At 50.2% G+C, this 27,718-nt stretch overlaps 1 protein-coding gene across 1 annotated transcript; it reads right to left on the bottom strand.

Annotated features, from left to right (window-relative positions):
• Window positions 1–39: 39 nt before the first annotated feature.
• Pxdc1 (PX domain containing 1) lies at window positions 40–27,245 on the bottom strand. The gene is made up of 5 exons (XM_057788179.1): window positions 26,321–27,245; window positions 11,941–12,032; window positions 10,790–10,907; window positions 3,009–3,120; window positions 40–1,135 (listed from the first exon to the last, which is right to left on the bottom strand). The coding sequence occupies exons 1-5, from the start codon at window positions 26,574–26,576 to the stop codon at window positions 1,018–1,020; spliced, it is 696 nt and encodes a 231-aa protein (XP_057644162.1). The 5' UTR covers window positions 26,577–27,245; the 3' UTR covers window positions 40–1,017.
• Window positions 27,246–27,718: the final 473 nt, after the last annotated feature.

Below are 27,718 nucleotides of genomic sequence, written 5' to 3' on the forward strand. Positions count from 1 at the left end.
AAATGAACCACATCTTTTTACACAAACAACCCCACTCGATCAAAGTAGAACAATAGAGTTTATTTAATTAAAATAGATTAAAAACAGACTGTGTAAAAGAATTAGAATTTTCAATAATTTACTATTATTTACATTAGCAAGTGCTGGTCGTTAGTAGACACAGTGAGGAGGCGAGCTCGCAGGACCCAGACCTTCCTGTGGTCCAAGCTGTAAGCTTCCCTTCCTCCCCGTCCTATCCTTCCTGATTCATCAGGGCAATTATGCCACTGAGTGCACCAGGGGAGGAACTTCAAGCACCCTCGGTGGTGGAAACAGTATCACAGCCTGGCAGAAGAGTTCGGGTGCTGGCAGAGAGAGGGAACTCTTCTCTGGAGGAAAACTTTTGCTGGGTTCGTATGCACTTTATGGTGCATGCTCTCCCCTCCCTGAAGCCGGCGCCCCCTCCCCTTCAGGGCTGACCCTTTGCGAACACTCCTTCCAGATGACCCCAAACCCTGTTTCCAGGGAGGAGATGTGAAGCAAACAAACAAAAGCCACACATCTCAGGGAAGCCCTGAGTCACTTAATATCCCCTGCCCTTGTGGTCCAGATCTTGTTGACTTATCAAAAATCCTCTTGAAATGCTTTGTGCCTTTTGACACATGAGAGAAACGTGGGAAGTCAGAACCATGTGACCAAGAGGAATGCTCCCCTGCAGTAGGCAATGAGAACAAGAGGAAGCATGGCCCGCAGGAACAGTGTGTCCCAGGAGAAGAGTCAAGCTGGCGGGCTGAGGGCAGGTAGAAGGCCTCTCAGAGCTGCAGGACATGTGGCCTCCTGTCGCCGGAGTCAGCCTGGGGACAGCCTGTGGACATCAAGAGCCCCCTGTGCCTCTGCTTTCAGGACATCCAGGCCTGGTGAACTTCAGGACCCTGGGAGGCCCAGGCTGAGCAGCAGCTTTGGCCCTTGGGGCCACACAGTGGACAGCATGAGGACATGCAGTCAAGGACTGAGGCAGAGATGGCCCAGTGGAGAGGCTCAGTCCAAAATGTCTGTCTCAAACGGAACCAGGTGGTAATAGGACAAGTTGGTGACATAAGCTGCCGGGTCATCGCCATCCTCCAGCTCTGCAGTGAACTCGCTGCCGTTCTCGAACCTGAAATAGATGACAGAGGTGAAGGCCACCTTACAGGTCTGCAGCTAGAGTCAAGGACACTGGGGGATCCAGGCTCTGTGGAAGGGGACAAGGGACATCAATGAGATGAGGTCCTTCCCAGACACACAGCAGACACATGGGAGAACCCTAGATACACAGACTGGAAAACACAGGTAGCACTGCACAGGAAAAGCTTCTGAGCTCTGGTGCCCTTGTAATTACTGTCCCCATTTGTTTCAGCGGGTTAGCGGGGCTCTCATTCATTCTTTGTGGTGACATTCCTGCTCCTGTTCTGTGTCAGGCCCTGTGTCAGCTTGGAGAGCAGCAGGGCGATGGGCAGATGAAGGCGATATGTCCTCAGGGAACAGGAGCTTGCAAGAACGCCAGGAAGGAACACTACAGGAAGCTCCCTATGGTCATGGAGGGAAATTCTACCTGGTGGCCAAGCCTGGTGTGATCTAGGCTGACTCAGGCTCAGGAGGATGAAAATCATGTGGATGTAGGGAGCTTACACTGTGTGTGCACAGCACGATCCTGAACTTCCCACCACTTGCTCTGCCTTCATCACCCTCCTCAGACCAAAGGATGTCCTGAAGACGGGAGGAAAGAAGGGATGCTTGAGGAACTGCCAAAATGGCTCAGGACCAGCACTGCCAAGCGTCCTGCTGCCTCTCCTGCCCCACCTCCATCAGGCACACCACGCCCTCAGTGCTCACTCACTGGTGCTTACCTTCCTTCTGGGTCAAATTAACATGCTCTCTGCAGAGACTCCACTGCATGGCAGCCCCTACTTACAGCCCAAGGCCACGTGGTAGGCATCAAGTGCCACCAGCCTTCCAATCTCTGAGGGTTCACCAACCTTCTTCTAAGAGATTGATGCGCATTCTGGGACAGTTACCGGGAATGCTGAAGAATTTCACAGAGGGCGTGATCTTAGAAGCTTGCATGAGAATGTGGTGAGAAACTGTGTTGACAGAGTAATCCCCTGACCTGCCTAGGCACTAGGCATGTCTGGTCAAGACACCATGGGATGCTGCACCCATCACATGCAGTTCCTTGGAGACCTCTGGCTGTCAGGGATGGTGCACACTGAATGAGTGTTAAGAAAAGAGAAGTCTTTCAGCTTTGTGTGGCGAGGTGCTGGCCAGGGACTGTCATGACAGAGGAGTCAGTTGGAGACCTTTTCACACCACCATTTGCTACAGGGCCTAGGTCTGCCCCCACAGAATTCCCAGGGACACCCAGAAACAAAGCCAGTTCTCCTGTCAACCTGTCTGAGGACTCTGCTACCTGAGTAATTCAACACAGAGCTGACTGGCAGGAGCCAAGCTTGCAGGTGGCTGTTCCTGCTGGCCGCTAGGTGGCAGGCTCTCTGCAGCACATTCTGGGGAGAAGCTCCATTGCAGAGGTGGGGAATGCAGGCAACAGGGAGTGGCTTTTGGTTGTCCAGCCCTCAGAAATCAAGGCTCCTCTCTAGAATAAGGCTCTAATGAAGCACTCATAAACGTGGGAGACCACATGTGTGTCACAGCCCTAGTCCAGGAAGTGTAAAGACATGTGGATCCTGGATCCTGGACCAGAAGATAGGGTTTCACACCTCAGAGCCAGCACAAACTAGAAGCTGGAGCTTTGCAACTCCTTCAAAACTCCCCTCATGTCTCATGACCGGGTGACTAGGTCTCTCCCTAGATCAGTTAACCAAATTCTCACCAGAATATGAGGCAAGCTTTTAAAATAGAAACCCTGAAACTGGCAGAGTCTGCGGCTATGTCCGTATTGGAATGGGCCGTGTCCATTCCTCCCTATAGAGCACTGCACACGCCACCAGCTTTCAACTCCAAGTACGAAAGCGCATCAGAAGCTGTGTACTCACAGATGCTCTGTGGGATCTGTGTCCAGGAGCTGGTCCTTTCCGTTGGGTACGCTGTGGTCAATGACTATTGTCTCTGTGTTTGCCAAACAAAATCCATTGGACCTCATGATTTCTGAAAACCAAAGCCATAATAAGGTAAGCATTCAGGAGAGGTCAGCACTTGAGGTTTAGAATTTCAGGACTTACCATAGATTGACCTCTCTCAGCCTTAGCCAGAGAAGTTTCTTTTCGCAGTGAGAGATTGTTAATGCAAACTCATAATTGATCACAGTGCTGAGAATAAGAGATGCTAAGTGCCTGTCCCCAAATAGGACATCTATAGCACCCTCTCCAAGGCTCTGGGAGTCAGTCTTGTGAGAGAGGGGAAAGAAAGAATGTAAGAGTTGGAGAATGGGGGGAGGAGGGCGATGCTATGCTGTCTTCTATAGCTGTTGCACCCAGGAACTCACAACAACAGAGGCTACCTGTCCAAATCTGGATCCATCAACACCTGTCATGGGTGGAAGAGGGACTCCAAAGGTCCCGTCCCTTCCTGAGCAACTGCAGGCAGTTGGTAATGGGAACCGTGGAAAGAAAAGTGATAGTCCTCAGAGGTGTCAAGTTGCTCTTGCTCAATAAATAACCTCCCACCCATGCTCATGCCAGCAACTCTAATTAAATAGAACATATCATTAAAAAAAAAAGTCATGAAAATAGGAGGGGGAACTGTAAAGAGAAGGGGTTCTGTGTGGGAGGGAGAAGGTGACAAGAGAGAATATTGGGTGAGGAGACCATACCGCACATGTGTGTGCGTGTGTGTGAAACTGTGAAATAAAACTTTAGAATTGAAGTTCACATCAATCTCCCCCTCCCCCATCACCCATTGTCCCTAGTTCTCCCTCCCACTGCCCGGAGAATCCTTCTAGGGTTCAGACAGACAGATTAAGGTGCTGACACCAGTGCCCAAAGGGGCAGCGTGCGTCTCCCTGAAGGAAGATCCTCCGACTTTCTGAGCACCTTCCCACATGCCTGTCCCTCTGGGTTTACAGAGGAGGATGAAGGGAAGCGGGTACAGGACTGGGCTCAAGCTGGAGGTAGGATCTACATATCACTGTGATGTGTGACATCACCGTTTTCCTGACCTGTCTGACCTCAGCCCTAGCTGAGACAGGGTTGGCAGCATCCACATTCTGGTTAATCCTAAGCATCAGATGAGAGCGACCTGCTGGCTTTGCTTGATAAAATCGTATATACACATTAAGATTTCTCCCGTATTCACAGATGTGGGTTCTTTAGAAACATCAACAAACAAAAGTGACTTCCTGTATCTACACTGGCTGTAAGGTTACAAGGGCTCTCCTATGCCTGGAAGGGCTGAAGTGAAGGGTTGGTGGCAGCCACTAAGCTGGAGGCTTAGCCTGCAGCCTCATGGCCTTGAAATTCTTCTTCTCCATGGGACACCTTCAAGATTGTATTTGAGAACCTCTAAGGATTTACCTAACTCTAGTATCCCATGATGTCCTGAACCCCATCATGGCAAGCAAGCATCCATATATAGCTACAGACACTCTCTTTGAATAGCAAAGCTTATGGTGTTCAAATCTCTAATGCAAAATGAGACAGAGTTTCTGGACTCTGCACCCATCCTCCCTCCAGGCTTTAAATCATCTTTAGATCACGTATAATACCTGATACAAGGTAAACGATATGTAAAGCACTGTTACAGTGCCAGAGGAGAAAGGGCTACGCTTGATCAGTAGACATAGTACTTCCCCTAGTATTTTGGCCTACGCTTGGTTGACTCCACAGATTCTGGACCCACAGATGCAGAGAGCTTACTATGCAAAACCCAGAAAGGCTTGGCTCTCTCTTTTATCTACTACAGCCTTGACATTTCAGAAGGAACTAGGTGCCATCTTGGCCGAGACTTGCTCATCTTGGGTCCTTGACTCGTAAGCAGCTGAGCTTCATTCTCAGGGCCACCTCTATTGGTTTTCTCAAGCCAGGCTCTCACCCTAAAATACACACTTAACACATACTCGGAGAATGGGTATGTTTAGTTTACAAGGTCGTATCCTCACATTAGGGACACAGCTGCCTTTAGCCCCTCCTCTCCTCCTGGCACACACAGCCAATAAGAGTATCTCTCCCGTCTTAAGGGTTAGGGGACATCAGATGCCTTTGTTTCTCAAGGATTATCGTAGTCCTTTCTCCACCTGACCATGGTCTAATTTATTCCTGAGTATAGAAATTGGCTTTTCCATGAAGAAATTATTACTTCCTGTTTATTTATTTTTTAACCTTTCTAGGCACTTGGTGCTCCATTCTGTGAACTCCTCTCCATATGTGGAGAATCAGGGAGCCACCCAAAAAGAATAAAGAAAACTTGGTTTCCTCCTCTCACAAAATTATCGTTCAGCCAGTTTCCCAAGTCCTCGCTGAAAAGCACACGGGGCTTTCTGGAGAAGGAGCTAACATGTGTCCTGAGTCTCCTGTAGCACTTCCCAGTCAGTCACACTGGTGAGGGGGGCGCTATCAGCTTCTGGCTTCCTCCCCTGCCTCTTTCCTCTCTCTTCCACCTGGGAAAAATGCTACAAACCACTAAGGGGGTTGGTCTGGGAACTTGGGCCAGCTATATTTCTTTGTATGAAGAACAAAGGGAAGATGCTTAGCCAATGAGCTGTCAGACTGAAAAACCAGCTAACCCCACACGAGTTCCGATTCCTAGCCTCCCCACTCAAAGGGGGAGGCAGCAGAGAGCCAATTTCTTTATTGTTCTTATTAACTCTGACCCAAATCTGTCTGTCTGAGGAAGTGCAGGCAGCCCCTGTGCAGCCTTCACACCACTGACTGACAGCCTAGGTCTCCTTCTCCCTCCCCTTTGCCAAGGGAATCCCGGCTGGGGAAGGGATCCTGGGAGTTCAAATAGATGTCACTCATGCAAGTCACTTCTGTCCATACTCCTGGAGGTATTGGCATGTCTAATGTATACTGCAGAGTCCAGGCAGTACATTCTATACTGGCCCCTCCAGAATAGATTTGGAACAAGTCACTCCTCAGCTGTCTATGACAAAGAGCTTTTGGGAACATAAATGAGATCTAAAGCTCCCAAGGCCAGTTGGGTTCTGAGGATAATAAGTATATTGGTTTCCAGTCCCTCAGAGTCCCGCCCCCAGGTCACAAAGGGACCCTGCTCAAATTACTAGTATCTCACAAAAGATGATCCCGGAGAAGCTCTTGGTCCCTCTTGGATTCCCAACCTCACCCTCATCACTCTGAGCCACCAGCCCTCAGGCCTCTCAACACACAGCTTGTATCTGTAAACCTTTAACACAGCCATCCCAGGCTGGCTCAGAGAGGGATGGCTCACTGAGAAACACTGACACAAAAACAGGTACCACAGCAGGCTCCAAACCTCGCCAGATACACGTGACCCACCTATACCTGTGCTAGCTAAAACTGGAACAAAGATTCTGGGACAGTTTATACTTTTATCTCCTCCATTCACTTAACAAACAGTGTCTTAAGAAGGGCTGTGATTTATGAGGAATTATTCAAAATTTACAACAAAGACAGTCTAACCTTAACACGCAACTAATTGCAGGGGCCATTGGTTTAAAATGACCACTTTGCTAAGAGTTGTTCAGTGGCGCCCTCTCCAGGCGCCGTCCACCCATTGAACACCGGCTTGAAGGGGCGGTTACTCTTGGGCCAGTCTTCATGGAAGGGTGAAGCTGTCTGTGGTTTGAATGTGAAATGGCCCCCAAAGGCTTGTGTGTTTGAACACTTAGTCCCCAGCTGGTCATGCTGCTTTGGAAGGTTGGGAATCATTCAGGAAGTGGGCCTGGCTGGAATGAGTCACTAGGGGTGGGCACCATAGCCCCCGGGCTATTTTCAAACAAACTTCACGAATTTCTTGCATGTCAGTTTAGAACCCACAACAACACACAAAAAAAAATCACTAAGTAGCTTAATTTTTGAAGTTACATCCCTAACTCCATCAACCCTGATGCAAGAATCAAACTCAAGGCCTCAAATACGCTAGGCAATGGTTCTGTCACTGAGGCACACCCCAGACCTCAAGATACACTTGTATTCCTGTGTTGGTATTTTGTAATCCAGGTAAGCCATGAGGACATAGACAGGGCTCAGACATGTCCCCCAGCAGCTCCCCTACTGTCAGCACTTCATGCAGGGTCCTTCATTGCATCCAGGGAATGATGACGTCACTAGGGAAGAGCCCCTTCAGTGGGGTTTCACCTGTCTTCTGCTAACGGCCCTTTCCTGTGGAAATGTGGGGTATGCCTATGTGCATGTGTATACTACACAATATCCATAGGCCCATTATCCAATACTATTAACAAATATCTTAGAGAATACGTTGTTAATACTGGGCAAACTCTGATTTTCCTTGAACTTCCACCCACTGCTTATCTTATCTCCATCAATGGATTTTTTTTTTTTTTTGGACATCTTCCAATCTGCGTGCATGGTGCCACGATTGTGATTTTTCTAATTTGTACTTATGGCAGAGTTTACATGTACCCTATACCACCACCCCTTCAGCTCATCAATTCTCTGATTCCATTTCTTTTGCAGACCTTCAGTCAGTCATGGGAGCATTCACACTATAGCCTGCCTCCCTTCTAAGTCCTCCCTGGCATTATATTTTCAGTTCAGAACAAAAGCATAAACAATATCCTTTTATTAACTGGCTGATATGTCTCTCCCCATATAGTAAAAATTAATGCTAACATGAATAGATACTAGATTAAAGAACACACACAAAAAATGTATTTCCTTTCAAACCTTGAATGGCAACAACGTGATTTTTCGAATCTATCGGTCCTTCCAGCCCTAACTAGGCGGAGCTGAGGCCTCTGTTTCCTTGGAGCTGCAGTCACAGCCTCACTGCAGAACACTTAAGATCTGTGCTCTCTCATGCTTAATAAACACCTAAATTAACATAGGAGAGGAATGCTTAAGTCTGAGTGGTCATCTTTGAGGAGGACCCAGAATATTGAGTTTTTTTTCTCAACACAACCAATGTCTAGTGCCATCTGGTGGAGCCCTCACTACCTACAGCCTCAACATTCAAAGAGAAAAGTCTGGAGGCTCAGGGTCCAGGCTCAGTAAATCACCATCCCAAGAGAGGGGGGATCTGTTCTAACTCCATAACACCCACTAAGCTCCCCAAATGCCAGAGTGCATGAAGAAACCCCTTAAGAGAAGGGAAGAAGGGTCAGGGGACGTCTTGACCATTAACCTTTATTTCCTAAATGGATAGAATCAACGAGAATGGCCGTGGGTCCGTAGCGTTTGCCTAGTGACTCTTGAGGGTCACACTACAAACAATGACCAGAGTCCAGGGGAGGAGACTCAGGGTGTGGAGATGATGCAATAAGACTAAAATTCATCTGCCAGTCAGACTTTAATCTGTCTGAGATGATGAGAAAGCTGGGCTTGCTTCTGCCGGTGAGGCTTTGAGAAAAGCACTGAAAACGGTTTGGGGGTCCTCATGTAAGCACATGGGGTGAACTCTGGAGAGATAGAGAGTCAAGGTCATGGGTTCCTGGGAAGCCAGAACTCCTCAGACTCTGGGCCTCTTCCTGAGAGCCACACCCCCAGAAACACACCGGTCCATAAGGGCACTGAGACTGGAAAACCTGAGGTGCCCACAAGGGAACAGTTTCCTCAAGAAGATGCCAGTGCTTCTGAACAAAGAACTTCAATAGAAATCAGTGGTTCGGGGCAAGGGGAGTGGGGAGGAGGTGCTGAAGGGACAGATGGATCAGCTGTAGTTAAGAGCAACTGTTGCTCTTACAGATGACCTGGTTCGAGTCCCAGCACCCACATGGTGACTCTTAACTACCCATAATTCCAGTTCCAAGGGATTCAGTGCCCTCTTCTGGCCTCCATAAGTACCTCATGCATGTGGTGCATAGACATATATGTAGGTCAAATATTCACATATATAAAAAAATCGTAAAAAAAAAAAAAAGAAAGAACTCAACATGGAAGCCTTTGCGGCTTGTTGAATGTGTCTGCTTTCTCAGTGGAGAGTGGAGCTGACACATGCTGCCCGCTGCATACACTCCAGTTAAGATTCATGCACTCCAGTTCATATTAGGAAACCCTGGCTCGAGGGAGGCCTGGTTGTTCTAGGAGCCAAAATAGGAAGGCTAGGAATACTGAAGGGTAGAGAGCCTCAGGAGTGGAAGAAATCCATAGAAGAATTCCAAACAGTTCACTTAGCAGGAAGCTATCCCCCAGACTGCTGCCTCACATAGCAACAACCCCACACCACATGTGCGCGCAGACACACACACACACACACACACACACACACACCATACCTTGCACCAAGACTTTTAGCTGCAGGTCATTTACAAATTTCCTTCTTGCCAAGCCAGGGTTCCCAAACCAGTAGTCAGCCAACACTTTCCATTCAGGTCCTAAGGGGCAGATTCCCAATCCCTCTGCCTCATTTCTTCCTACTCATTGTCCCTCCCATGCCTGGCCATTTCTGAGGCACCAGCTCGTTTTGCAGAGTCTCCGGAGCCAGCCATGACATCTCACGTAGTCTGCTGTCTCAAGGTGCACAGAAAGACAAGATCCCTGCCCTTGTCTTGGCTTGGATGCTGCACCTCTGCCATGAGCAAAGGTCACTAGCTTGTTCTCACACAGCAGCAAGGACCTCTCACCAGTCCTTGCAGAAACACATAAAAACAAACGTAAGGCCCCAGAAGGCATCTGCATTCATCCCTTTAATTCCACCCCATTATTTCCAGTCTTACAGAACAAACACATGCTGATGTAGTCATTACATCATGATATGATCATTACATGACAAAATAAGGCAGGATACGGACAGGGGACAGGGGACTCCTCCAGAGGCAGCTCCTGAAACTCATCTGTCCCCTCAACTGCGATGCCTCCAGGTCATCTTGAAGCCGTGTCCCACCCCTTTAAGGGTTCTGTTGTTCTCTTTCCCATTTGCCCCAAACCGTGAAATGATACAACACACAGGCCTAGGACTCTGCACTGTTCCCCCTCAGACTCAAGGGCAGAAGCTTGTCTGTTCACCACAGTAGGCAATCAGAGCCCCGTTGGACAGCCAGTAAGACTTCAGAGCCTGTGGTGACCCTGTAGGACAGACATCAACCCAGACAAACAGCCTCACAACTTGCCATCAGCTGGAAAGAAGGTTTAGAGGTTAGGTCCCAGTTACCAAGGGGCCCCTAGGCCCTCACACCATCCACTGTCCTTTAAAATAATCCAGGAAGGCCGAGCGGTGGTGGCGCACGCCTTTAATCCCAGCACTTGGGAGGCAGAGGCAGGTGGATCTCTGTGAGTTCGAGACCAGCCTGGTCTACAAGAGCTAGTTCCAGGACAGGCTCCAAAACCACAGAGAAACCCTGTCTCGAAAAAAAAAAAAAAAATCCAGGAAGCTACCAGAGACCAAATAGCCCAGATGGGCCACCCACCCTGTACATTCAGCCATATCTAGGAGACCTCTCCCACCCCAGGTCCTAGAACCCACCCATCCAGCTCACCCCTGCACGTAGCTGGCATTGCCATCCCTATGTGGTAAAGAGACCACTGCACCGTCACTCTGTCCCTGCCCGTCTTCCCTCCTTTCCTTACCCCTCCCACAGGTGGCTTTGAGCGTCTCACCAAATGCCCTCTGTTCTTCCCAAGGGGGAGGCTGAGCCCGCCCACCAAAATGCCACACTGGAAAGACCTTGCAACCACCACAGCCACCCAGAGCAGTTCTCCCATGCCTTCACTGCGGCTCTTACCTGATATTTTGACAGGACTTTGAAAGCTGGGTTGAATTTTATGGACATTATCATTTTTTAACACCTGGTCCAGAGGTGATCTTTCAAAGAAGGTGAGTACAACCTCTGACCTAGAATACTGGGGACAAACACAGTCATTACTGAAGATGAAAAGCTCTCCACAGTAGGTCCCATGTGTGTGCTGGGGTGGGGTTTGTGCACAGAGGTAACCCCGACTGATATGATGCTCAGAAGGCAATCCTGGGCCTGTGTAGGGGCTGGTTGATGACCTGTGCCCAGTAAGTAGACCACTGTAGTTTCTTGTTTACAAGTGGCTAACAGGCGAGCCTCTGGCTAGGGTGGGTGGCTCGGGGTAATGCTTTGCACATAGATGGTGGATTACACCCAGCTCTGTTGTAGGAGGCTGCTTATTCATTCCCCACTGTCCAGACTGGAAATAACCACACAGAAACAGTATTAATTAAATCACTGCTTGGTCTATTAGCTATAGCTTCTTATTGGCTAACTCTTACATCTTAATTTAACCCATTGGGCAAGGTTCTGGCTTGTCTGTTCCCAGGAGCAGCTACATAGCGTCTCCCTGAATCCACCTCCTTTCTCCCAGCATTCAGTTTAGTTTTCCCCACCTAACTCTATTCTGCCCTGTGCAGGCCCATGACAGTTTCTTTATTCATTAACCAATACAAGCAATACACATACAGAAGGACTTCCCAGACCACAGCTCCTTCCTTTACTATCAGCTTGGTTGCTTCTACTTCCACCATTTGCCAGTGGGGAAAATAGAACCTTTAGGAGCTAAGGAGTTCTGCCTGACCCTTCAGATGAATTCTTAGTTCTTCACACCAAGCTTACAAACTCAGTGCGTGAATTCCAAGGAGACGGAACTGAACACTGTGGCTGCCAATGATGAGGACACTGTGCTCGGTGCCCGTTCTAAACCTAACAGGAGAGCAATTCTGAGGTGAGGAAAGAAAGTAAGGGCTCCTGGCTGCTTCCAGAGAAGTCCTGTCTCCTCCTGCTTCACACCTCAGGATTCGAAAGAACCCAGTAGAGCTCACAGAAGCCTTCCTTCCCTTGATTGTCTGCTGGGACGCCTAGTGGGAATGCTACGCTGAGTGAGATGCAGGGACCTTGCCAGACACCTCACTCACCTTACACGGCATGCTGATGACTGTCTCGAGCAGTTTCTCAACCTCGTTGAGCCTGGTCTCTATGTCGTGTGCTTCCTTGATGGCAAGCAGTCCTAGAACAGAGACAGAAATGGCCAGGTCAGAGAGGCGAGCAGCCTATGATGAAATAAGTAACAGATACACAACAGGTGTGTCCCGCGATGAGGATGCCTGTGTCATCTTCCACAGCAAAATGTCCTGCTCCTAAGGTAGAAATGTCTCAGTGTCTCCCATGGATTCTTGAAACCACAGATAGACCCAGACCCAAGAAGATAAAAGTTTTATTCTACCATAATTCAGCCCATAGCTTTGCTTTCAGTTTGAAGTGAGATGGGGATGCTACCACGAATTTCATCTCCATAATTTTACAGACAGGCAATGCCCTCTACAGTAGATCTTAGCTACCTCCGCCTGCATTTGTAGGGCTTGTTTTGGGTTTGGTCTCCTTTTGCAAGTGAGACTATTCACCCCTTCTCTTGCAGAGAGGCTTTGTAGCTGCTTCTCTTTGCATGCCCCAGTGGCCAGCATCACCAGTCTCCCATTCTATGGCCAGCATTAAGCAAAGTGAGAGTAGGGACATAGGATCCTGAGTACTGAGATTCCAAGACAGCTGCTAGTGATTGGTGGCAGGGTAGCAAATACGGAGTGCAGACATGAGACAGGGGAACCATTCTCATCTCAGGAGAGTCAGGGTGGGTGGCTTAATTCAGCATGCTACTCATAGTGGCATGTGATTTGAAACTTGGGAGCTGTTTGTTTTGAGAACTTTTGGCCTAAAAGAACAGAAAACCAAGCCTCACATAGTGGAGACAAGGTACTCGTTCAGCCTTGTGTGTGTCAAGTGCCAACCTGTAAAGTCCTGAGCTACCCCTCCCCACTGTGCACATCAGTGAAGTGTGACTCTGCAGCTACCGATGCCACACATCCCAAAATGACAGTGAGAGGACAAGGGTGAAAGATCCCCTGCACTGGGACATTCTGGGGCCATACCACCAATGCCTGCACACAGCCAGAGCTAAGCCAGGGACCGCTTGGTCACCACCAGCATGATGGCTGCGCAAGGGGTGGGTGGCCCAGAACCCAATAGCCCTGATATCACAGGCAAGGACTCACTCATCCAGTGCCAGCTTCCCAGCCCACAAGGCCTGTGAAAACGGAGCCCATATTTAGGCAAGTCATCTAAATGCAGCATTCAGAAGGGGAAAAGATCTCAAAGAAAGCCCATGTGGGCATGAGTCATGGCCCTTCCTAGGAACCCAAGCACCAGTGCTTGTTATGGGCACCACAGAGGGGGCACCACAGGCTCTGACTGGATGTCGGGCTTTGCGGTACTTTATTTTTAAAATCTTATAGCTCAAGGCCATACTTGGGAGATGTGGAGTTTTCTGTCTCCCATGAGCAATACAAATGTAAGACTTTCCACTTTAGCTTCCCCTACCAGCTTTGAAGGGATGGAATTACGATTCCTTTGCTTGCTAGCTTTGTCCAAGACTCTGTATGACCAGAACGGCACAATCCCCACAATCTGCAACAGAACCCCAGAGACCTAGATCCCAGAACTGTGGCCAGTCCCCGAAAGTTTATCTCAGATCTGGTTTGGTTTTGTTCACAAAAGGTAAAGTGTTAAGGTTTCAAGTAACCAATCACCTAGATCAACAAGCATGATCAAAATAACTTCATCAGAATACATAGTTCCTGGGAGCTCCTACCAGATACAACGAGAGGGCATTTCTGAAAGGCTAGCCTAGGCTATCCCTAATGGCCACGCCAGTGCCTCCTTCACATGGCCCTCCAGGTATGCAAGTACTGCTGCTTGTTGATAGCATTTTCTGAGCCCCTCCCTCCCTCCCTCCCTCTTTTCCTCCCTCCTTCCCTCCCTCCCTCCCTCCCTCCCTCCCTCCCTTCCTCCCTTCTTTTTCCTTCCCTCCCTCCTTTCCTCCCTCTGTCCTCAGCCATCCCAGCCATAGGTGGTCAGTCATGGAATGTGAAAACCCAAGGTAACAGAGTGGGTTGTGGCGGCTCCACTGGAAAACCTCAGGCTTCATATACTCTGCATCTGCGCACATTCAAGGACAACACCCTGGCCATCCCCAGAGAGAGGGACTGGACCACCCACCCCACTTCCCAAGTCCCACCCTAATCCTGTCTGTTAAAGAAAGGAAAAGAAAAGCAGAAAACACCAGGTGCCAGAGTTCCTGAATGTCTTCTCAAAGCTCTGGGCTCTTCAAAGAGAAAAATAGAGAGTCATATGTGGCGTGTTGGTGTGTTTGGGGCACAGTGTGGCATGAATGACAGTGGTTCCATAAAAGACATAACCTAGAAACAGCACAGCTGGCTCAGCTGGTGTATATGCACTCACAATGTTCACACAATGACAGAAATCAATGACACCTTTCTCCTTTCTCATGATCATTAAGAGGGCATGGCTCTGTGCACACATGAGGATGAAGGTGTGGGGGTGTGGTTGTGTGTACATATGATGAGGATGCAGGGGGTGTGGCTGTATGCGCACACGAGGATGAGGAATCAGGCACTATTCTTTGTACTGGGTCACTTTGAACATCCTTCCTTGTTACAGAGTAATCTGCAGTGGACACAGCCAAGTCAGAGCTCCTTGGAAAGTTATTTGTAAAGAGGGGGGAATATTTACATAGCAGTCCCACAGAGCTTCTTTCTTCAAAGAAGCAACGCTGTCCTCTGGTTTCCAAGAACTGCAGTCCTAGACGGGAGGCCGTTGCACTGACACAGACCTGCTTTCACTCTCTGAAAGCGTGGTTCATAGGAGACCATCCTCCTGTACAGCCAGTGTACAGCCAGCCTACACCACTTTACAGGCAGAAGCATCTGTCTGGCTTCTTAATGGAGCTTAATTCTAGCTCAATAGCTGTGATACCAGAGCCCTGGTTACATCTGTTTCTCCTGGTTGGATTTACAACGACCAACGGAGAGGTAAATACACTCTGCTCTAGCCAGCATAGTGTTTTGAATGAGAATGTCCCCAGATAGGCTCAGATGTTTGAACACACATCCCTCAGTTGATGACACTGGGGAAGTTTAGTAGGCCTGGCTGTGTTGGAAGTATGTCATAAGAGGCAGGCTTTGAGAGTTTAAAAACCTGCACCGTTTCTTGTTCTCATCTCTTCTTGCTTATGACTCAAAATGTGAGCTCTCAGCTCCCAGCTCCTGCTGAGTTCCCACCACTCACTGCCATGCTGCCCTAGCCATTTTGGACTCTGGAGCTAAAAAGTTGTCTAAGATCTCCCTTCCATGAGATTCCTTGGTCACTGTTTCATCACAGCAAGAGGAGATCAGCTAATACAATCAGTCTTTCAGGGCAGCCAGACTGCACAAGGAAAATAGCACCCAGTGAACTGTGAATTTCAGATAAACACGGAGGAACGTTGTAGTATAAAGGCTGGCCTACTGAAAAGATGGCCTGCTGTCTGTCTCGTGTTCAACACGAACTTCATGCCCTGCCCTCTGTCTTTGCTATGACCCATTTTCCTGGCTGCAGAAGAGAAAAGCACAGGCACTCTTCAGTCCTCTAGAAACAGCCATCGGCACATTGGCCCTGCTGGTTGTGACCCCAGCCCATCTTACCAATTCCATGCCTTGCCTTTTCCTACAGCTATGGGTCAACACTGAGAAATGGGCCCTGCTGGCCAACAAGTCTCCAGTGCCCACAGAGCAGTCTCTGGCTACAGTCATAGGCACAGTAGCATTCAGACTATAAAGTCCTTCAGGCTAAGTTGCATCTGCTTTCTCAGACCAGTCTTATGATTCTGAATGAAAACCAAGTGGTGTTCTTAGCAAAAGTCACAGGGAGAGACATCCGAATGAGGAAGGAAAGCCTGTGAGATGCTCACATGCAAGCTCCAAAATGATCAAGTTGGCATTAGCTTGACTTTCTTAAGGTGCCTCATCCTGTCTCCAAAACCACTCTCGCCTGAGTGACAAGGAACACTGACCCCCCTCAACCAGATGATACGGCAGCAGCTTTGCAAAATGGTAGATTCCTCTGTGTTTGCCAAAACTTTCCTAACAGCAATACAGCCTGATCACCATTGCTGCAGTTACAGACCTGGGCCAAGGAGCCCAAACTCAAGAAGCAGGAAAGAGGCACCATTCAGCACCTGCCCTGACCCTTATCAGCCCCGAGGCCAGCAAAGCACAGATGAGTTACCACCTGGCTTCTGGCAACCCCAAACCTTAAAGCTCACGGTGTCCTTCCCTTCAATCATTTTAAAAGTGTTTTCTATCAAAAAATACTTTCACATGAAATAAACACATATGCGCACGTACACACACACACACACACACACTGGAAACTTCTTGCTTCACACTCCTGGGGTTTCTTAGTTTCACAGCTGGTGGGCTCCCAGAGTACCTGCAGCCACCGTGGTAATGAAAATCAGGCTCTCCAAGCACCATCTGTGAATGGTGGAGTTCTGAGAGCAGTCTTCCTATGGGTTTCTACTTTAATCTTCAGGGACAGGCGACAAGTGCCATGGGTCTAAGCGGCGTGGCATTAGCGCAGTACACTATCTGCTCATATTTGCATATTCTCCTATTGCACCTGCTGAGTTATTTCCTTGGAATTTAAGTCATTTGGCTCTTAAAGACTTAGGCTGGCTCTTGCAAAACTCACATGTGTATAGTAAGTCACAATTTCAACTTTACTTTTTAGTGTACTTAAATACAATAGCTTTACAGTACCTGATACCTCTTGGTTTTATACTCCAAGTACTATTAGTGGTTTAAGAAAAGTCAGCCTCGAGCTGTCCAGAGGCCCTTTCCCCCTAAAGGGCTTTAGCCTTGCAAGAAAAGAACCGAGAATTTGTTTGCGCTTAACTCATTTCATCAAAAGCAAACACCTGCTTCATTCCTGGAACCAACGCTAAATGAAGCAAGCATAAACAACTGTGTTTTCCAAGTCATGTCTAACATGGATTTGCTAGTGGGGATCGTAATGGTCAGTACCTCAGGTGGACAAGATAATTGTGAATGTGTACAGATGCATTCAAAAAATAAAGCCACATTGGGAGTCTGTAGTTCTATAATTGGCCAGCAGAGGGTGACAGCACACCGCCTAAGCCTAAGGATTTCAATCACAAGCTCACAGAAATTACACTTGCCCACTATTCAACATGGGGAAAAATTGACCCAGAAGGCTTCACAATCCCTGAAATTTGTCTGATTTCTGAAAAATTAATTACTCATATACCCTCAACTTTTAAAATTTATCAACACATAGTTTGTGACACAAGAATTTTACTCAAGTTTAGCACAGTTAAAAGCTTGAAAAATTATTAACAATATGATATATAAACTTCAGCAAACAATTTACATGATATATAAATACTCAGGGGCTAAATGTTGACCTGGTTGTGCATAGTGGTACATTACTTTAACCCTAACATTCAGGAGCAGAGCCAGGCCTGGTCTACACAGGGAGTTCCAAGCCAGCTAGAACTACATAGAGTCAGCCTAAAGCTGCTCCCACCCCCCACCCCACCCCTGCCCACAGCCATGGAGGTGGCTTTATTCCTAAAGGGCTTTGGCCTCACAAGAAAAGAACAATCTGTGACTGTTTTATAATTGGCTGCTTTTGGCAGAAGTAAATACTTTTACTCCTGGAACCCAAACTGAATGAAACAAGTATAAACAAATCTGCTTCCTCATCTCCGACACCTGAGTCTGAGGTCCCAGGTTTCTGTTAAACAGAGCTTGGTCTCCACACTTGCCACAGGCTTCCTCTAGGCTTGTGCTTGGTGGGGGATGGAGCGCAGTGGGGCTGAGGGTGCACTTCTAACCCGAGTGCTTCTGCAGAGGAATTCTAGTCACAAGGGCAAGACGTGGCCGGGCCGAGGTCAACAGAGAAGCCCATTAAGGAATGTCCACGGCCCACAGCACCTGCCTCTCTTCAGCGGGAAGATGCTTTCTGACTCCCCCCACAAAGGACAGCCCTGGGGGAAATTTTCTCTTGGGGCCAGACAATAAGCTGCATTAAAATGGCTTTTTGCCCATTTAACAAATGTGCCCATCAACACACTGCACACAGAAGTGCAGGGCTCTCAGCAGCACCCTTTGGGGCTGGGGGTTACTAAAAGCCTGAATACACACGTATTTTAGAGACAACATACTTCAAAAAAAATCAGCAATTTCTAAATATCTATATTCTTTTCCTTTTTCCCTCCCACCCTCCTTCTTGCTTGTCGGCTGGCCTGCTAGGGATAAACCAGGCCTTGAACACACAGGCAATAATTCCTTCTACTAGTCAGGAACACCAGCTTCTAAACAAGGCTCCTGTGGGTGGTTCTCAAATCCTGGAAAACAGCAGGGACTCTTTGCTCAGCGCAGTTGCACAACATAAGCGCATGGCACGCACATGCACATGTGTGTGTTGACACAGGGCAGAGCAGCCCTGCACACCAGCTAACTGGTCACTGGAGCCCTAGCACGGAGGACGGTGGCTGGTGGGCATGCTCCTCCCTTCTGTCCTATTGGTCTGGGCACAGCCAGGCTTACGGGAAGGGATCACAGAGGTGGAGGTGAGGAGTGATGTCCCATCCAGGGACCACAGAGGAGGAGGTGTCCCTCCACGTCTCTCCCAGGATAAGAAGCTGGACCAGGAGCACAGGAGAAAGAAACAGAAGAGGTGGAGCCAGAAAGAAACTTCCCTGGAACCCACAGGAGGAAGCCGCTCTTCCTTCCGGTTCCAAGGCTTCCTGCTCCCTGCAGGGGCCTCCTAAAGGGACCAAGTGTTTGTTTTTCTCAGTGGGGGAAAAATGCATCTGAATCCAAGCTTGCTGATTTTTCCTGTTCTCTTAATCCCTCCTCTCTGTTCATTATTCTCCCCCAGCTAAAGCAAAATTCCCTTCCTAAAACTCAGACAGTTTACAGAAGCCATTCATGAGCACATGCTGGTGGCACATGCTGGTAATTCCAGTGCTTAGCAAGCCCGGACAGGAGGATATTAAATGTGAGACCAGCCTGGAATACAAGGTGAGACCCTATCTTAACAAAACAAACAGGAAACTCATTCAGTTGGCCATTCCTTTCCCCTGTGCTGGAGAGCAACCCCAAAGCCTCCTTCATATGCTAGGCAATTGCTCTACCACTGAGCTACCCTACCCCTCCTGCCCCTGACAGTCTGTCTTAAAGGCACAGGGTACCTGCCCATTTTCACCTCTCCACACAGGAAGGGCACACTGTCTAAAGTTCACAGACCAGAGGTCAGGTGATGATGTGGCCAAAACAGTGGCAGGAGCCTTGCCTCTCCTGGACATTTGTGTTGGCCACAGGCAGTCAGGAGGCAATTGCTGGCCACAGACGGTTAGCAGCGTCTAGGCCCCAGGAGAACACAGAGCAGGCACCTAGTCACCCTAGCGGGAGGAGGCCTGAAGGATGAGCAGATGTAGAGGGTGAGGGAGGAAGGAGTAGAGGCCCACAAGGGGCCCTGAGGCTGGGGAGGGGTGCAGTGGTAAGAGCTGAGGGGCAGAATAAAGACCACGGCCTCCCAGGCAGGTTCTGGCGCAAGCACCTCACAGGCTTGGCAATTCTGTTTCTTAGAGTGACTGACGCACACACTTAACCCAGGATTCTTCAGTCACTCAAGTCTGACACACACCAAGCAATAAATACTAGTTTGGGAACCGATGAAGCCACAGGCCCAATCAGTCCCACTGTGGTACATGCTACATTCTCTCCCTCAGTCAGGGCAGAGTCACTGGGAGGGTGGGGTCGCACCTACAAAGGGCACTGTTGGGAGCATGAGTAGGCTCTTAGGTGGATCAGCCTTGCAGGACGCTGGTGGTGTTGGGCACCCCCCCACACACACACACATACACACATTCTCTTACCTAGAGGTCTTTTATTGGGGTTACTGGGATTACTCAGGGCATAGGATAGACAACTGGAGAAAGCCAGCGACTCCACGTGTCTAGCTTTGGTGCTGGGCACTTTGTGGCTGTTACTTAGTGGGGCTCAATCACACCTTGTCTCACAGATGTTCTTGTAGCTATTCTAGCAAGAATGAGCCACCAGCAAGGAGAGAAGGGGAGACAGGGAGGGTGGCTTGGAAGGCCAATTAGAAAAAAATATTTGCATGAACTGCCACCATGAAACTTATTACTTTGTATGCTAAATAGAAGGGGGCAGAAATACCAAGCTTTGAGGATCAAGCAGATTGGCTGAAATCCATAGGACAAGCAGCAGGTAACAGAGCATGCAACTCCCCCCGCCCACACACACACACACTGTCTAGGAGCAAATGTAGTGCCCTCCTATGGTGACCTGGCTGTGTCCCCTGCTTTGCCATCCAATCTCCCAGGCCCCCAATGTCCTCAAACAGAAAGCAGGAATGGTAATGGTGGGAACCAGATACTATGTGACAAAATCCCTTTGACTCCCTTCCTTGCCCTGTTCTGTCCAAGGACTGAGACATGGTTTCCTCATCAGCGAAGAGGAAGGAGACTTCAGTTCTCCGGACAAACAGGAAAAGGAGTTTGCATGCATCCATTACAAGATGTGGCCTGTGACCACCTTCACCCTAGTTGGGGGTGGGATGAGGCACCCGCCCTCAATGTCATCAGGACAGTTAACAGCACCTGTGCTCACATACCAGAGACCCGGCCTCATTCAGGAGATGCTGTAGCTGCTGGGAATGATTGGAGCTCAGAACTCTGGCTACTCTGGCCCCTCCTCTTCCCACCAACAAGGACAAAAGTCAGATCAAGGGCTCTCAGGAGCTTTTCCAGACTGGGAAGTGACAAAACACAGCCTTCCAAGTGATGGCAACTAAAACTAGCCAGTGGACGCATAGTGTGACCTGAACATGCCGATGACGAACAAAAACGGCATTAAAGCAGGGCTGGGAGTATAGCGCAGAGTGGGTGCTTGGAATGCACAGTCTTGAGTTCAACCCCCAGAACACAAAATAGAAAAACACTATAACCGTCTTGCTGTGAAATGGCAGTGCCAACACACGACAGTTATGTGCCTTCAATCTACTGTCCCCAGCCTGCTGCTGGCCCAGGGAAGGTGCCATGGCCTAGACTTTCACCTTTGAAGATTCTCAAGCAAAACACAGGCTGACTTGTGCCTCCCTGCCAGCCCCTTGCACCCTCCCGAGTTCAAGCTCACACACCTCATTTGCAGCAAGCTGAGCTCTGTGGAGAGGCACCACAGGCCTCATCTTTGAGTCTCTCTGTATCACTGCTCACAAGTACCATGACTACTCTTATTTCCAACTACGCACAATGCATGAACAGATTTCCTTTTACTTCTCAAACATTCTGCCAAAACAGACAGCAGAGAACTCTCAGGCCCAGACTCATTTTTGCAATGGAATGATCTAAGTTCCTGGCGGGCAGCCTTCGGGCGCAGGGTTGGGGGTGCCCTGCCTGCAGGCTTACAGCGAGGCCCAGTAGAGACATAGAGTCAAGTATCTCCTTCAGCATCTCATGGTGAAAAGCTGTAGGTGCAGGCCACTGGACCAGCTATCTTAAGTTCTAACTGTTTCCACCTACAGATGGGAAAGGCAACCCAGGTGTCACGGCTATCCAAGGCATAATACAAAATCTATAGCATGAAATCAGGGAAACAGGAACCAAGTACAGCCAAGAAATCAATTATGAAAAAAGAAGAGAGCTGCCAAGTGGTTGTGGCACGCTCCTTTAATCCCAGCACTCAGGAGGCAGAGGCAGGTGGATCTCTGTGGGTTCAAGGCTAGCAGTCTACAGAGTGAGCTCCAGGACAACCAAGGCTACACAAAGAAACCCTGTCTGAGGGATTGGGGGAGAAAGAAAGGGAGGAAGGATGAAACGAAGGAACAAAAGAAAAAAAAGAAAAGAAAAAAAAGAGAGTCCAGGATGTCAGAGTGGAGCCTGGTGTGGGCAGCAGGGTATGGATCTGGGAGCAAACACAAAACAAGGAAGAGAGGAGGAGCAGGCAGCCCAGGAGAGGACGGATGAGGGGTCCTAGACATGGAAGAGTCAAAAATAGGTGAGTGAGTCAGAGGAGCAGTAGAAGTGCCCGGATAGGACAGCAGGATGGCCCCGAGGAAGCTCTACATGGCATTGTGGCTGCAGCAAAGGTCAGGGGCAGCATCACACTACCCCAACATCGAAGGCCAGGCAGAGGTGGCAACTCCATGCCCTGCTCTGCTTCCACACCTGTGTGGAGCATGCTCGCTGAGAAAGTCAAGCTGGTGCCTCTGGGTGGCGTTTGGCACATCCATCAAGCACCATTCTCCCTGTTTGGTAGTAACATCCAACTTCATCCTGATGTCCAGGTGAGGGCAATGTGATGGTGACCTGGGGTAGACCTTGGGAACTGAGCACATGTCTACGGCGTGGGAGTCAGGTACTGTATCAGTGTCCAACCCTTCCTGGTCCGGTCCCAGCTGTGGCTTTCACGTCTAGGGAGAGGCCATGTCCTGAGTACTGAAGATACTCATCACCGGTGATGAAATTAAATATAGCAAGGACAGAAACACCGTGCACAGGTTCACATTACAAAGTGTGCCATTAAATGCCAGGTTCAAGGCTGGCACCCTCAGGCAGCATCTTTGGCTCAATTATCCCCTGAGGTGGCCCCACTGCAGCGCAGGGCAAGCCCTGTGTGAGAATTCTAGGCTTGTGCTATGTGCCACACACCAAGTGTGAGAGACTTTCAATGCCTCCATGGCTCTCTCTTCCAGGCCAATCGGTGTCCATCTCCTTCTCACACCTGCCCTGTTATGCCTGGTTCCAGCAGCCCTCCAGCAGCCTTGCCTCCCTGCTCTCCCTTGCTTTATTCCATCTTTCTCAGTGGCATCAACTAGAGCTCAACTCAGATCAAATCAGTTCCCTGGTCCAGAGCCCTCAATGATGATGACCATGACTGACCACCATCTGCCCCTCTCCAGCTCACTAACCATACTCTCCTCCTCTCCAGCCACAGCGATCTCTTTATTACTTGGTGATCTTGTTTATTAATGCATTTCTCCCAACCCAAATGCAAGAGTCAAAGAGATAGGTCGCAAGGTTTTAGTTGTTGTTTTCTCGTTTCATTGTCCCGTGCACCTGCGTGGTGCCTGGCAGCCAACATGTGACCACATAAATGAATGCAAACCCAAAATGGAGTTACCCAAGACTCAAGCTCACCTGGCCACCTTGAAATAGAATCTGCAGCAGCAGAGGTAATCAGGCCAGCTCAGATGTCACAGATCTGCAATGGGTGCTACTAAAAAGACGATCAAAATACTCCAAGAACCTCAAACGGTCGACAGGAGAGTTTTGAATGTTTCTGCTTTCAAACGCAGACCTTGTGTGTGAGAAGTAAACAAAGCGAGAGGTCTCACTCTCACAATCTGAACCAGTAGGCGATACACACGACAGAGGACTTAAACACAAGACATAGCCCTGTGATGAAAGGGCAGGAAAGTAAGAGGGGGACCACTGTGGCAACACAAACATAATGTCCACAGGAAGCAGCTCAGCTACCTCCTCTCCCAGGGCTGGAGGGCAACAGGGCTGGAGGTGGTTATTTCAGCCCTAGGTTATGAGCTACCAACCTACTGCGAGTTAGTGTCTGGAGAGACTTGGTTTGGTGAAGAAGCGATACATGACAGAAGCAAGACAGGTCCTGAGATCAGCGTTATTCCAGGTCATGGAAACAGAAGGCCAGGAAGGTAAGGTAGTGAGCACTGGGCCTCCGCCCCATGCAGTGGCACCGTATCTCTGCCTGTGTCACCAGGACACAAAAAGGTCATGGATATCCACCAAGCATAAAACCACAGAGGGAGAAAAAAGTCCGATTCTCCCCATCTAAAATCTCTCTCACAGCAATTCTGGGGGAATCAAGGCTCAGGGCTTGGCACCTCTTCAACTGCATGAAGATTCAGAAGCTCAAGGTGGAGCCATGGCTGGCCCACTGTGTCAGGAGCTCAGCCTAGGCAAGGTGGAGCCATGGCTGGCCAGTGTAGAGACCCCTTTCCCTGAGAAGCTTCTCTAATGAACCGAGGACACAAACCTAACTCAGCCTAGCAATCTAATAAATACTTGAGAATCTGACCGACTGGAATTCAAATACCAGCTGCATACCTTTCATGGTTGAAGCTTGAAAATCCAGACAATCTTTTTAATGCAAATAAGAAATTTGCATGGAAACAAGGTAGAATCTTCTTTTGTCTTAGGATGAGGTGTTTTGCTGGGTATAAGACTTCCCTGAACTTGAAGGGATCAAAGAAAGAAAAGGGGCCTTCCTGGCTTTGTGAAACAGAACTGAGGTGGTCCTAGGGAAGAACCATGCGGAGAAAGAAGAATCAGAATGGAGCATGATTCCTGGTCACTCCTCTACTGCTCCCGGGATTCATCTTTATTCCGTCTAGGCGCTACTAGCTGGACCCTTGTAAGAGGCTTTCGTCAGATAGAAATGGCCACCAGTGGCAGACAGTTCTAATAGTCACATAGCAGGCTGTCAGAGACTCCCTTCCCTCCAGCCACAGGGACTCACCCCAGCTGCCCCTGCCACTCCATCACCCCATCTAACCCCCATTTCTGTGCTCTCCTACCCTTTACACACTTGAAGGCAGCTCCCATAGGCCTCGTTTTACTCTTTGGAGACTGCATGGGGACAGTCAAGCACCTGTGATTCCAGTAGTTTGTAAAAATGATTCCAGAAGTTTGTATAAATGCAAAAGAGGCCAGGTGAACAAGCGCTTTGGTTTCCTCCCTCCCGATCGCCTTAGGGAAGGCCTTTCCACCTGGGACTCCACACTGCCGTCACACCGTCACACCTCTTTCCACAGGCTCTATTCCAGCCACCCTGGCCAGAAGAGGCTGGCCCTGACGGTAAAGGAGTGGTAGACTTACTGTCAACAGACACTACCCGGCTTTTCACTCCTCACAAAAGCCCCAGGGCAATAGGTTCTCTCCTAGACGTAGACCTGGTTCCAGTTTGCCTGGGGTAACCGGGAGTTCTGAGACCAGGTCAGAGGGACTGCCTGGAAGTTCAACTAATTTATGGCCTGCCTTGTTCCAGGAGAAGCCACTGAGTAAACCAGAGACCCTTTGTTATGCTTTCCTGATCAACATTCATTGAAAATTAAACAAATAGCAAATTTGAAACAATAAAAACAGGTCCAGTCTTGAAATGGTGCTCAGCCCCTGGGAGGGGCTGGGATGGCGGACTTGTCAGTCGTGGCCTCCACACTCGCTGTCTTTGGCAATCTGTGCAAATGATGTGTCTGCCAGGGAATGTGTCATGAGAATGGAGCTAATTATCCACATAATCCACACATGGGTGGGGCATATCACCAGGGGGAACAGAGGTTATCTCAGACCTTAGCCAGACGGGCAGCCCAGGAGGTGTGTACTGGCTAACCTTGAGTAACTTCGCTCCAAGCTGCCCCAGAATTGCTGCTTACTTGGAGGACTCTGAAAAAAGGTCCATGGATCTCGGAGCCCCGGGAGGCCACACACACACAAATTATCCATCTCTCCTGTCCGCAGCTGAAAGCCCCACACCTCATTCTTCCGGGTCTCAACCAAGGCCTCTCTGGTTTCCTCCCCTCTTCCAGTTCCTTTGCTGGCAGTAGGAAAGGGGAAGCCACCGCTGTTTGAGAAAACAAGAGTCACATCCAACCAGGACCGTCACAAGGCCGGGGAGGAGGCAGCCGTGGCTAATCAAATCCGAATGCGGACCCAGCTCAGTGGTGGGGACCCTGGGTTGGCCCGACAGATGCAGGCGGGGCGGTCTCCTTTTAGGAGAGGTGGAAAAAATTGCTGCGTGGCACTTCACGCTGAGGCTCAACTGTCCTGGGGCAGAATAGGGTCCGGGGCTCTCCCAGACAGGACCTTGACAGCGATCGTACTCGATGCAATCACCCAATTCCGATACTCTATAACTGTCTCTACTCTCTTCAGCAAACCCACCCGAGCCGCCACTGGTTCTCCATAGCGGGGAAGGCGACTGGAACCCAGTAGCTGTCAGTCCCGGGTGTCGCCTCGCAAAACTCTGCCTTCTTCAGACTCATTCTTTGGGACAGTCGGGTGAGAGTCCTGGTGGCCTCGTCCCCTTCCCCACCTATCTCATTTATCCTCCACGAGTGTGTGCCTCAGGCTCCATGCCGGCTCCCAGTCCGTCCTAAACCACAGCTGGGTACCCTTCTTCGGGAAACCCGGGGTCTAGATGTCAGGTGCAGACCAGTAGAGGGAAGAAACAGTCTCAGTTTAAGTAACTCTTCCCTCTTTGACTTCATTGCACTTTGACAGGATCTCTTTGCTCGATTCCTCCCCCAGCGCCACTCCCGCAGCCCGCAGCCCCCGGCGCCCGGTAGCCCCGGTGTCCCACAGCCCCCAGTCCTGCAGCCCCGCACCTTGCCGCAGCGGCGCGCGCGCCAGCTCTGGCCGGTCCTCGGGGAAGGCGTCGCGGAGGCGCTTGCACAGGCGACCCAGGTCTGCGAAGCTGCGGTGCAAGTAGAGCACGCTGCGGTCCGACCACTCGGTGCGGATCTCGAAGAACTCCTCCTCGTCGCCGCGCCGGCTGACGATGAGCCGGCGGATCCCGTTCACCCAGCAGCCGCGTACGAACATGTTCACGAGCGACGTGCCCTCAAACACCGCCGAGGCCATGCCGCGGACCGCGCATACCCCTGCCGCCGGGGGCGCCCTCGGCCCCCACCCGGGGTCCGCCTGGGCAGAGTGGTTCCGGGCAGTGGCGATCGGGGGGTTGGGGGGGTCCTTCTTAGGACGCGGTCGAACCCCACAGGACGGTTAAGAGTCCTTGTGGGGCGAGGTTGGTGCCCCGCAGATATGCCCCGGCTCCGTGCACTCTCTGGGGCGGCTGCGTGCGGTCCGCGCTCAGGGCGGCGCCGCCAGGAGTCTGTCCTGCCGCGCGAGCCGCGGCTTTATAAGGCACTTCCCTTCGCGGGCGGCGCGGGCGTCTACGTCGAGTCCGGGCTGCGGCGCCGCCTCCCTAATCTGCCGGTTCCTACGCGAGGCTGGCCCGGCACTGCCAGGGAGACTTTCTTTCCTACTACTACCGATCCTCGGGATTCTCCAGCCCGGAGTTGAGCACTCTGCCCGGTCCGCGCTGGGGTGGGATCGGCAAGTCGCTGGAGTCTGGAGTCCTCGGGCGGCGCCACACTGGACAGGGACGCGGGGCCATACAGCGCGGCAAATTGGGACAGTGGGCCTGGTGCTGGTCCCCGCGCCGCCTTCGATCTGCCCGGCCTGTGCGTAGCCTGGACCGGGACTCAGGCAGGCTCGCCCCGTGTCCCCTCGGTTACCGGCGTCTCCGCCCCGAGTCCTCCAGCGCATTCCGGTCGTGCCTTAGCCTGGCGGAGACCCGGGACGCGGCGACACAGCAACCAGAAAGCGAGACAGTGTAGTTCGCAGAGGAGGAGGCCCCAGGAAGTCTACCAGCCACCCCAAGGGTTGTCCGCCAAAAGGGCATGTGGAATTGTAAGGGACAGGGTCTCCCGGGAAAGAATGACTCCGGAGGAGCTTAGGAAGTCCAGCTGGTAGGACTGCCCGCTGAAAACACATGCACTGTGCGTTTCTTAGACTGTTGTCAATAGATAATGTCTAGCATTCAGATTTGTAAGTGGGTTCCAGAAACGCTCTTCTGGCCACAGCAGGGGAGAGAGACTAAGCCTTTACACTGTTCTAGAAAGTCTCTAAAGTCCAATGTGGAGCGGAGACACTGGAAGCTGACAACAGGTCTTTCTGGGCGTCATTTGACCTTGCTGTCCGTTGCCCCTCACCCCCGAGGA

The sequence above is a fragment of the Chionomys nivalis genome, chromosome 13 (genome assembly GCF_950005125.1).
Source record: "Chionomys nivalis chromosome 13, mChiNiv1.1, whole genome shotgun sequence".
NCBI lineage: Eukaryota > Metazoa > Chordata > Mammalia > Rodentia > Cricetidae > Chionomys > Chionomys nivalis.

Excerpts from the sequence above, each read along its gene's own strand:
- Pxdc1 (XM_057788179.1), bottom strand. The coding sequence starts at position 26,576 with ATGGCCTCGGCGGTGTTTGAGGGCACGTCGCTCGTGAACATGTTCGTA. Across the intron at positions 10,908-11,940 it reads TCATCAGCATGCCGTGTAAG|TATTCTAGGTCAGAGGTTGT; the intron begins GTGAGTGAGGTG and ends GTTTGTCCCCAG. Across the intron at positions 1,136-3,008 it reads ACAGATCCCACAGAGCATCT|GTTCGAGAACGGCAGCGAGT; the intron begins GTGAGTACACAG and ends CATCTATTTCAG.